We start from the raw sequence: 11818 nt of genomic DNA, 5'->3' as shown, positions 1-11818 counted from the left end.
AGATAAATAAATATAATAATGATAATCTATTCAGCATGTTTCAGAGTATGACAGTAAATGTAGTGTGGATGATGAGTTAAAGGCTAGATGGAATATTAGACATTTCATACATGACATAAAGAACGAAAGAAAAACAAACTGCTTGCATATCTGTTCAAAAATGTTAACTTCCAGAAGTATCATCTAAATAATTCAAACCAAGTTTGAAAAATTGTCACGTGAGATTTTGGAGGGTAGGCCTACCACGAGGTAAACAGGTTAAAATAAGGAGTAATGTCAATAGGGCTATTCTTCGTTGGATTGCTGTAAAACTCTAACTTCAGTCATGCTCTCAATGACAATAATAGTAGAGGACGTGCTGTATGCTAAGGTCAATAAACGTACCATGAAAGAAGGATGTCCTCTCCCGTTCTTCTTATTTGAGCACTTCAGTTGCGTTAACTCAAAATATACATATAAGTCATCAAAACTGGCATTTAGCATGTATTCCAACACCTGCGTTTCACAATTGAGGAATAATTCAACAAGTTAAAACAAATCAGTGAAGATACAATTGAAAATAAAACCGTTAAGCTACAGACTCCGTCAGACGTTCCTCGGTTTGAAAGCCCGCCATGAACCATTGGCGCCAATCATTGTTCGCGCCTCTACGTCTCCGTGCGTATAAACTTCCGGCTAATCAAATACGGAGAGAAGCGCTGTCACCCCAAAGTAGCAAAAATTAGGCACTTGTTGGGAAGTGAAAGCGGCGTGACAACTTTGCTCAGTGGATGAGCAGTTTATAACCACAAGGCGCTGTTAATTACACCTTTATAACTGCAATAATGCTCGCTTTCGGTCTAACAATTGTCCGTCAGTAAGTTGCCTTTTCTGTTTCGTTTGATTAATCGAAGGGATATATTAATTCTTTCCATTCAAATCTATTCTGGTAGAAATGCCAACTAATAATCAATTATTCATTGCATTATTAGTCGATAAATGAAGGTGACGTAACATTTGATAGAATAGTTTTAATAACACTTTGGAAAAGTTGTTTTAAATATACCACTATAACTGATCGTCATGACATTATAAGTATGAGGTTTGACTGACATTTAGAAGAGTAGTATTAAATGTAGGCTACTAGTTAATGTGGCAATTTTGTTTGAAAGTTAATGGGCTTCTCTAGTCTATATAGACTATCTCTGTATATGCCAAAGGTCAGTGTGACTTTCTTCCACCAGTGAAAGATCAGAGGCATGCTTGTTGTGATCCTTTAACATTTTTAACAACACAAACTAAATTAATCCCACACTTGTGTGTCCATGTCAAATGATTGAAGCAATGTTATCTTATTACTTGTTAGAGGTTTGGAGTATTTGTTAATCTTTATACGTTGACATTTTGAATTGTTAAAGCTCTTGTTAGTTTGTGTGTGTGTTTTTTTTATATATATATTTATTGGCCAGTCTTACTGCTTCGGTTTACCAGTGGTGAAACGCAGTGCAACAAAGATGGGATTTTACAAGGTACGTTTTTTAGAAAAAAAAAACAAAAAACATTATCTGTTATCAATACTGTCAGTATCCATGCATTTTGTCATTAAACGATGACAATCATCAACAAACTATTTTTATGTGCCACATTTTTACCATCCCACATACCAGTTCATACAATGCTTTGTGTTTAGGTCAGAAGATAGACTCTCCTCTCTCTGATATTGGGATACGCCAGTCTGAGGCTGCTGGGCAGTACCTCGGGGATGTGAAGTTCACAAATGTGTTTGTCAGTGACATGAAGCGTGCCAAGCAGGCAAGTCTAGTCTTTGACCACAGGTAGAGGGCGATTTTTCTCCACAAATGTTATTTAAAGGAATAGTTCATTCAAAAATTATAATTCTCTCATCATTCTCTCACCATTATGCTGTCTCAAACTCAAATGACATTCTTTCTTCTGTGAACCACAAATTAAGATATTTTTTTTAAGGTATGATGCAAATAAAAAAAGTCATTGGGGATCAACACTTCCAAGAATAAAGATAATCCATAGGACTCGTGTTGTTTAAGGTTTTCTGAAATGATACGTTTGATTTTGCTTGAGAACAGACCAAAATGTAACTCCTTTTTTGTTTTAAATCTTGCCATCTGCTGCCTCTTAGGCATGATCATGATTTAAATTTCAATAGCATTTCTTCATATGCAGGTGTTTGTCTTACATTGACTTACATTATATAGATATATTTACAGCATATCTTTATGAAAATATCTTTGTTTGTGTTCCAAAGAAGAAAGCACGTCTTCTGAAAAAGTTTGAGATGAAGAGTATATTTGTCACATTTATATTTGCTTTTAATGAATACAATTTGAACTGTGTATATTAATTTGCGTGCTGTATTTAGTTACTTACATCTTTATATTTATAAAAAAAAAAAAAAGAAGAAGAATCACGTCTTTGAAAAATTACAGACTGCAGAGATCATTGTGAGGAACAACAGAACCTGCCATGACATAGAATTAGTAATGGATCCATCACTTAAAGAGAGAGTAAGTACAGATTCTGCTGATTCTTTTGTGTGTGTTCATTTTATTATCATATTTCAAAGTATGATACATATAAAATTTATTAATAAAAATAAAAAAAAAATGATGAGAGATTGCAGGTCTTTTTTTTTCAGAGTTTTGGTATAGCTGAAGGAGGTCAAGTTAAAGAAATGAAAAATATGGCTAAAGCAGCCGGACAGTCTTTACCAGAGTATACTCCTCCTGAGGGAGAGACCATGGATCAGGTACAATCTGTTTGTAGTGCTTGCGTGTTCATGCACCCTATATTTTTAAAAACATTTTGAGATTTAAAACCAATCTTTTTTTAGAGTTCTATACTTCGCATATTCTGAAAATATGAACAAAGTCACAAAAACAACAAATCTCTGATTGTTTTTGGTATATATTTTCTTTAAAGGGGTCATGATGACAAGGGGTCAGATTTTATCATCTTCCCAGTGGTCCACTGATAATGTTAGTGAAGTTGTTTTGCACCAAATCAGTCCTAATTTAGTAATATATGATCATTTTGCACCTTGTTTTTGGCCCTCTGTCTGAAATGCCTTGTTTTGGCCTAGCGCCTCCTTAAAATTCAATGTAAACACCCACTTTTATGATTGTCTAACATCTTGCAGCCCCTCGAATACAGCCATATTTGAAACTCAATCAGAAGAGAATAAACAAGTTCCACAATATTATAACATTTTCAGGGTTTACACAACGCTCATTCAGTGCATTGCATCCAAAAATATTAAACCGTTCACTCAAGCACAGCAGCACCATAAACTCAAACAGTCATCACACAGTCATCACATTTATCATCACAATTGAAATATTCATGAAATAAACGGTTTACATAAGTTTTTTCGATTGGGTCCAAGTGTTTTTACTGCCCCATCTTTCAATAACAGTTTCTTTGCAAAGCTTGAATCGTATTATTTTTGGTTCACAAGCAGTCCACGCTTATATGAGCTGAAAAATCTATCCATGTTGTAATACTGAAGACACATCCACATGACGCACACAGGATCATCTGAGGCGCACATCACTGGAAACGCATCAAAACAGTCAAAGAAGTCCATCTAGTGCATGTTTACATACACCATCAATTAAAAATAGATGGGCACTAGAATGTGAAGCTTTTCTGATCAAAACAACAGGAGGCAGAGCAGCTGAATGGAACAGAATAGGGTCTCCTTTTCAGAGTTGTAACTTGACACCGCATCTTTTAAAAGCTGCACGAGATTCACAACAATGGTTTCACAACAAAGATTTCTGTCTAGTGTAGGGGTGGGAAACCCTGCTCCTGGAGGCCCACTCTCCTTCAGAGTTTAGCTCCAACCCTAATCAAACACACCTGACCTTACATTTTTTCAAGTAATTCTGGAGACCTTGATTAGTTTGCCCAGGTTTGTTTGATTAGGATTGGAGCTAAACTCTGCTAGACAGTGGCCCTCCAGGAGCAAGGTTCCCCTCCCCTGGTCTAGTGCATTTTTATATACAGAGATAATTCAAAAGTCCAGATGGGTCCCCTTTGATATTTTCAGGAATAGTTAGTAGACCACACTAGGCCTGTCTGTCCTGCTCTCTCTCACTCTCTGTTTACGAATTGAGCACCAGTGAGCATGAGCACTATGACAATGACCCATGATGTGAAGGCGTGTAAATGCAAATGAGCAATATCTCTTGACATCACAAACACACAGATTTCAGCAGGGTGGTAACATTAAATGCTCTTTTTAGACTGGGGAGGAAGTTTTGATCCTGAAACTTACAGTATGTTTTTTTTATAATACAGTTACATCTTATATGTCTAAATATCAAGGAAAATTGTATTCTCCATTTCTGGAGCCCTTTAAAACTTTTTGCTCATACTTACTCATTGAGCTGACTGCCCCATGTGGCATGCCAACACTAATGACGCATCCATTGCCTCAGAGGCCCATTGATGTGTCATACCTTTATCTGGATATGATGCAACTGCAGGACACTCTATCAGAGTGGAACTTTTTTCAATGTTTTATTTCTTGTATTGTGCATTTGTGTGCTTAACTTTATTGGAAAGAATACAAGTAAATATAAAGCCTTTTATTATTTTTTTCAGGTGAAGGTACGAATCAAGGATTTTCTTAAGGCAATGTTCCAGCGAATAGCTAATGACCATCAAGAAAAAGTACAAGATGGTGAGACACCTATACCTAAAATAGACGGGGCTGGTCTACCAAATGACGGCGTTCTAAATGTGCCTATCCATGCGCTGGTGGTTGGCCATGGGGCTTATATGAGCATAGCAATGCAGTATTTTTTTGAGGACCTAAAGTGCCCCTCGCCCCATGGTTCAGACCCAGCTCAAAGGTTTTCCATATGCCCAAACACCGGAATGTGCCAATTTATCATTGTTTTTAATTGTAGAGACGCAGGTCTTACTCTTTCAGATATTAAATGTGTGTTCATCAACAGAAGAGACCACATCATGTCTGAATAAGAACAAATATCAATGTAAAATAAATGAAACATGGATGGTAAGTTTCGCAGTAAAATTGGTTTACATGAATTATGCAAGGATAAAGTGTTGTATCCAAGCACTTTACCTTAATTAATTTCAAAATATAAATTACACTGTTGAAAGGTGATCTTCACAAAGGTCTGAGTTGACAAACTGTATGTCTTATGAATCATTTGAATTTGAACTGTTTGTACAGTCCGGTGACTCAAATCGCTGTATTGTCTAGGTTTAAAATATCACATGTTTACAATTTAGACACAGACAATGGAAAATATTTCATATTAAAGCTGTTCAACATTCTGTGTGGGAGTTTTATGTTCATGTAAGTTATTGTTTTTAATGCTATAAAACTGTAAATATTAACTAAATAAATACGCTTCTATATGAAACTATATTATTATTTTCATATTTGAATAGGCATGTTATTTTATATGGTTCCTCATGGGAATCACTGAAATTTCACAGAGATTCTCCAATGATTACAGAATAATAAAAGTTTATTAACTGTTTTCATCTTTAAACAATCACTATAAAATTGCATGTCCTAAACTATTCTTAAACCCAAAATCAAATACATTTTAGGTTATGGGTATAGCTTGGTTTATACTGTAATCTGCATTCAAGCATTACTGTGTCATTATATGCGTTGCTTGCTTCATGTTTTTTATTTGTATCTTTTTATATTTATTTTCAAGCACCTTTGAAAATATATATAACTCAAATAATGAGAGGAAGCAGGGCTTAAATATATATTCATTTAAGCCTCATAATTGCAAAAACGTTTGCTGAGCGTCCTGACATACTGCTTTTTTTATTGGTAAGGTGGAAAGAACACAGAACAGTCAATATTGAACTCTTAACTTTCTGTTCAATCTTTAGTTGTAATTAATTTTAGGGTGTTTATTTTGTTTTAATCCAGTGAAATTCAAGTTAATCATTTGTGTCTTTGCAGGAAAGGGATGAACGTTTTTGTTGTTTATGCAAGCTTCTATTTTGCCCTTTTTCAAATTACATAATCACTAAAAACAAACATCAACATGTCCAACTGGTATAAGTCCAATACAAATGGCAACATCAGTTTTAAACCGATTATGTCAGTATATATTTCACAATTTTACATTGTACTCATCATTATGAAACATGAATACATAAAATCTGGTCAAAAGTAAATCTATCATCAGCTCACAACAACTATTTAATCATATCATATATTTAATTACTGTTTATGTTTTTATATAACAATTTGAGAAACATTTGAGATACTAATCTTAAGAATGGGTCTAAAATGAAAATGTGACAAGAAAAAAACTATTTAGGTTTAATACATTTTATTGTTTGAATGCATGAATAATATATTACCCTTATATTTAAAAAAAAATATATATATATATATATATATAATCTTATTAATACTGTTTATTCAGTTAAACATACATTTCATTGCAACGTCTCATTGCAAGTGCTTCTTTAAAGTCTATGTACACATTGGCCTTTGCTCTTAGAGCAAACACACTGGATAAACAGTACTCAATCATTTTCTGAGATTATATTTAAAAGACATTCATATAAAATATAATAAATAAAAATGAATATTGTTCAATAAATAATTCAGTAGAGGTGGCCAGCACCATCTATTATATGTTTTAAACTGTGATGTTTAGGTCTACAGACAACTCATGAGAAATGAGAACATGAATTATGTATACAAATGAAACAACTGCAGACTCTTAACATTCAAAATATCTGCAGTTGTTAGAAAAAAAAAGAGCAGACCAAACATAATTCCTACCATTTGATTATAATACCCACATCAATCAGTGGACACGATTCTAGCACAGTTCTCATGAAAATAACATTTCATTGCTTTCAATGCCAGCAATGTTTAAGTTTTAACTGACTTAAAAGGTTGAAAGGACTAACAAACAGTGACCTAACCTAGCCTCAACTAATAAGCCCTATAGATTGCACCCTATAAAAACTGAGATATAGACAGTATTAAGTTATCAAATTGTTAGTTCCTCCAGGAATATCAATTCTGTCATAATTTACTCACCATCATATCGTCCCAAACCTGTATGACTTACTTTCTTATGTGGAACACAAAAGGAGAATGTTAACTGGCATCCTCAGTCGCCATTCACTTTCATTGTATGGAAAAAAAGATGCAATGAAAGACAATGGTGACTGAGGCTGTCAGTCTCACGGGCGCATATATTGGTTTGGGACAACATTAGGGTTAGTAAATTATGACAGAATTGATATTTTAAGGTGAAATATCCCTTTAAGTTCTATAATAGTAGATTTAACTTTCAGTTTTGTATGTATTAATAAATCTCCAACTATGAGAAAAGCTTTTGCAAGTATGGAACATAGAGTATCTCTTAAATGCATCCCCAAACACATTTAAATAATGACACATCACACATTCTTCATGTAGAGAGACAGTGTTGGGTAGATTACCTCTGAAATGTAATCTGGTACTGATTACAAATTACATGAAAGATTGTAATCAGTATACGTAACTTTTAACTTACGCTTCACTAGTTATTACTGTTGGCTGATTGGCAATGTAATTGAAAAATGTAACTGATTACGCACACTTTAAAATGTTGTCCAAGTATCTGATTTTTGTAATCTGATTACATACAGATTACATTTTTTTCAGTCAATACCCAGCACTGTATCTGAATTATAATCTGAACTATCAGTTCTTTGTTCAGATCTGTTCAGATGGAGCAACTTGCTTGTTTTTCTTCTCTTTCTGCAAATTTGGACTGACTGGGCTCTTGGAGAGCAGTACATGTAAAGGATCATCATAGGAAGTGATGGTCTCTTTAGAAACATTACTGCTGCGCTCATGTGTTTGCTCTCGATTTTTCCTCTGATAATTTATCGTCCTTGACCTTGTATTCTCAGATCCCAAAGGGTCAGATGGGTCAAAATGCTGACTTCTTCTTTGTCTGAGGTGTATATGCTTTTCATGGCTATTTGAATGTGGAGGAGATAATTCTGATGCGCAATAAGCTTCTACAAGCTTCATTGCATGACCCCTCCAGCATAGACACAAAGCATTATTTGAATTCTTTCCTTTAATTTTATGACAACAGTAGTCCTTAATGGCATCAACCTGGGAATAATAGCACATTTAATTTATTAAAAACATTATTTACCGCTTGTTTTTACTGGTAGTATACATTAATTATGCTGTAACTACAAACATTATAATAATATGGCAATTTTGATAGCAGAAGCCTTCATAATTGTGAATAGCTGTAATACAAGATAATTAAGAATATTGATTTAACATTGATGATCTAACATGATTACTATATTACAAAGATTCCCATACTTACTGAAATGTATAGCTTTATGTTTGAATCCAAACACACAACTTTATTACTTTTAATTTCAAGTACTGAGAAGCAGTCTTTACTTCTTTTCCTCAATAAAACAGCACCTTTGTAAATTAAAAGAGGAGCGTAAGTAATCATATCCAAATCACAGTTTACATGGGTAATATAGAAATAAACACTTTTCCAAAATGATGATAAATCCCAAACTTACCTTTTGAATCTTGGTGAATCTTCATTCTTTTACAAAATCTTGTAAAAAAATAATCAAAGCAGCTGATCTTGGTCTTTATATGTTGCTCTCTCTGATGATCTCTAGTGATACCTATTTGGACTGTTTTCTCTTGTATAGGAAGACAAGTTAGTATTGTGCAGAAGCTTAGTGCAGCCAGACAGAGAATTCCGTCTGTGCGCATGATCAGGCTGGATCAGACTAGGGCTTAGGACACACTTTGGCGTCTCACTGCTAATGTTTATAACTGGGGAAAGTCCGTTCAAAAGTCATGTTTGCTGAACAAGAACGTTACGTTTGGTCACATCCAACTGGCAGTTGTAACCAGGTCACCTTACCATCAAGTAATTCTGGGACTGCACAGTAAGAATTTTACAAATTTAGAACACAGTAAAAGTTCTTTATTATGTTAATTGAGTCAACTGCAGAGGATTACTGAAACGACTGTATTGTAAATGCCATTTTGTGGAATTAAAAACATTATAATAATTTTAGAATAATTGGATCAGTTTAGTTTATTCTTTTATGTCTTATATTTAACAGACAATTCATACAAGTATATTATGTTTTAGAAAAAAATTCGATGCTGTGAAATAAACAAAGCAGAAACAAAGCATTTAAAATGGCAGCCCCCATGTGCGTATAAAACAGCTTTTATAAGGTTACTGATATGACTGGAGTCTTCATCTCATGTGAGTGGTCATGATTTTATACATATACAATTACAATTCTTTAGGAGTAAAACTTTTTAATGAGGAAAAAAATGACTAAGTGCACTTTTCAATAGGCTACTTTCTACATTGAATTAGTTCAAGCGTGAACTTGAACTATTAAGTAACTTACTCAGCTAAAACATGTATAAAACATTATGCTCTTATAAGTAAATATTATTTAGATTAGTGTGTATATGTGCATTATTTAGTATTGTATGTTATCTTTACTATGTGTTCTAAAGTATCAATCCTAAAGTACAAAAACCTTGTAATAACCTTGTATATTTTATATTCATGAAGGCCAGTAGATTTTACTTAAAAACTATGTTAGAAAATCTGTGCAAAAAAGGAATTTAAAGTACAAACCCAATTCTGAAAAAGTTGGGACAGAATGAAAAATGCTAATAAAAACAAAAGGAGTGATTTCTAAATTATATTCTCCCTTTCCTAAATTGAAAGCACTACGACTACATATTATTGATGTTTTTCCTTGTGAATTTAATTTATTTAGAATTTTTTTTTTATGTACAGTAATTTCAAATCAGATGATTGCAACACACTCCAAAAAAGTTGGGACAGTTGAGTGTTTACCACTGTGAAACAATTTCTTCTAATAACACTTCAGCATTTGGGCACTGAAGACACAAGTTTGTTAAGTTTAAAAAGTGGAATTTTCCCACATTCATCCATTATGCAGCTGCACAGTTGTACGGGGTCTTTGTTGCCGTATTGTGCGCTTCATAATGCACCACACATTCTCAATTGGAGATGGTTGAAAATTCCGGGATGTCCCTGGAAAAGATGGTGCTGGATGGCAGTATATGCTCCTCCCAAATTTGTACATACCCGTCTGCATTAATGATGCCCTCACAGATGTGTGAGTTACCCATGCCATGGGCACTGGCACACCCCTGGCCCATACAGACACTGGCAGACACAGACCTGATGCTGATAAAGGCTTGGATGGTCCTTTTCCTCTTTGGCCCTTTATTGGAGTGTGTTGCAATCATCTGATTCGAAATTATTGTTCATTAAAAAAAAAAAAAAAAGACAATGAAATTCACAAGGAAAAAAATCATATCATGTTTAGTTGTAGTGTTTTCAATATAGCAAAGGGTGAATATAATTTACAAATCACTCCTTTTTTTTTTTTTTTTTTTGCATTTTTCAAACTGTCACAACTTTTTCGGAATTGGGGTTGTAAATCCTAGTAATTTTTTCAGTGTTTTCTTTAACACAAAAATAAATGAATGAGATTCTTTGTATGTGTTTCTGATTTTGACCACTTGAGGAGGCTCTAACTTAACTAATCTCATCAAACATACAGTTTCAGTTTGTTGAAAACCTTTATTTATTAATTTTTTATCTGTGAACTAAAAATCTTTTAAATACAAATGCTGGATACTAACCTATTCATTCAACGTTAATAAAACGCATAAGGCAAAAAACAATGCACACAGAGGCTATAAAACAACCCTTTATTTTCATTTCAGTAATACAGTTGGCTGCTGTGCACAGCACATATGTATAAAAATAAAAGGAAACATTTTTCTTAATATATTAGAATTCTTACTAATTTTTTCTTTTCTTTTTTCAGAGAAAGAAATGATTGGCAAAAACATTGTTGTCTCCAACAAATCGTACAATCATTTCAACAAATTGGAACTAAGGCAGAAGGTGAGGTATATGTTAGAAAATAGGAGGCAAATTTGAAAGGGGCGTCTGCCCCTCAGTGCAGGAATACAAAACTGAGAAATGACATAAAGGCTGCATATAAACAATGACACACACATACATGCACTACCCCTTACCCACATTCATCTTGCAAACAACAAATAGGGCCATTTCACAGCTGGAGACAAAGTACAGTACAGTAAACCTCAGGTGGAACTTACATGAGAAATAGCTGTTTCTGAATAAGCACTTAGATAAGAGGGCTTTTGTTCTAGATACAATATTTCAGTTCAACGTTTTGCATTAAAAACCATGCAAAATTCTATTCTGCTATGTAGAAAGAGAGATCAAAATTGTAACAAAGGACAGGGTACAGTGGAGATAAATATCAATAAATTAACATGTCATCACATACATAAATAGCAGTCATATTTGAAAATTTTCATTAAAGCAATCACATTGCATGCCTATATTTGGGGCACAAAGAATTTAAAATCTTAAAATTTTGAAGCTCCAAAAAGCACATAAATTCAGCATGAAAGTAATCCATAAGACTCCAGTGATTTAATCCATGTCTTCAGAAGTGATGTGATAGGTCTGGGTGAGAAACAGATCAATATTTTTGCCTATAAAATCTCCTCCCTGCTCAGTAGGCTGCGATAAGCAAATCGGCCAAAAAAAAAAAAAAAAAAGAAGGAGAAAGGGAAAGTGGAGATTGATGGGAAAACAAGTACTTAAAAATGTATCTGTTTCTCAGTTATCATATCGCTTCTGAAGACATGGATTTAACCACTTTAGTCTTATAGATTACTTTTATGCTGTCT

The 11818-nt window shown here is 33.8% G+C and overlaps 2 protein-coding genes across 5 annotated transcripts; one reads left to right on the top strand and one right to left on the bottom strand.

Moving 5' to 3' along the window:
* Positions 1 to 128: 128 nt before the first annotated feature.
* Positions 129 to 5340, top strand: tigara (TP53 induced glycolysis regulatory phosphatase a). Of its 4 annotated transcripts, none has more exons than XM_052119780.1 (6): positions 129 to 856; positions 1471 to 1508; positions 1670 to 1791; positions 2445 to 2522; positions 2654 to 2764; positions 4624 to 5340. In XM_052119780.1, the coding sequence occupies exons 1-6, from the start codon at positions 825 to 827 to the stop codon at positions 5002 to 5004; spliced, it is 762 nt and encodes a 253-aa protein (XP_051975740.1). In that variant the 5' UTR covers positions 129 to 824; the 3' UTR covers positions 5005 to 5340. The 4 variants fall into 4 exon arrangements, with proteins under 4 accessions (XP_051975740.1, XP_051975739.1, XP_051975738.1 ...); XM_052119779.1 differs by having other exon boundaries at positions 2639 to 2764; XM_052119778.1 differs by having other exon boundaries at positions 1408 to 1508.
* A 1009-nt stretch (positions 5341 to 6349) lies between these two features.
* On the bottom strand, positions 6350 to 8809 carry LOC127638595 (uncharacterized). The gene is made up of 3 exons (XM_052120175.1): positions 8590 to 8809; positions 8379 to 8482; positions 6350 to 8152 (listed from the first exon to the last, which is right to left on the bottom strand). The coding sequence occupies exons 1-3, from the start codon at positions 8789 to 8791 to the stop codon at positions 7742 to 7744; spliced, it is 717 nt and encodes a 238-aa protein (XP_051976135.1). The 5' UTR covers positions 8792 to 8809; the 3' UTR covers positions 6350 to 7741.
* Positions 8810 to 11818: the final 3009 nt, after the last annotated feature.

This window comes from Xyrauchen texanus, chromosome 46 (genome assembly GCF_025860055.1).
Source record: "Xyrauchen texanus isolate HMW12.3.18 chromosome 46, RBS_HiC_50CHRs, whole genome shotgun sequence".
In the NCBI taxonomy this organism is placed as follows: Eukaryota; Metazoa; Chordata; class Actinopteri; order Cypriniformes; family Catostomidae; genus Xyrauchen; species Xyrauchen texanus.
This window is presented reverse-complemented; position numbering and strand designations above follow the sequence as displayed.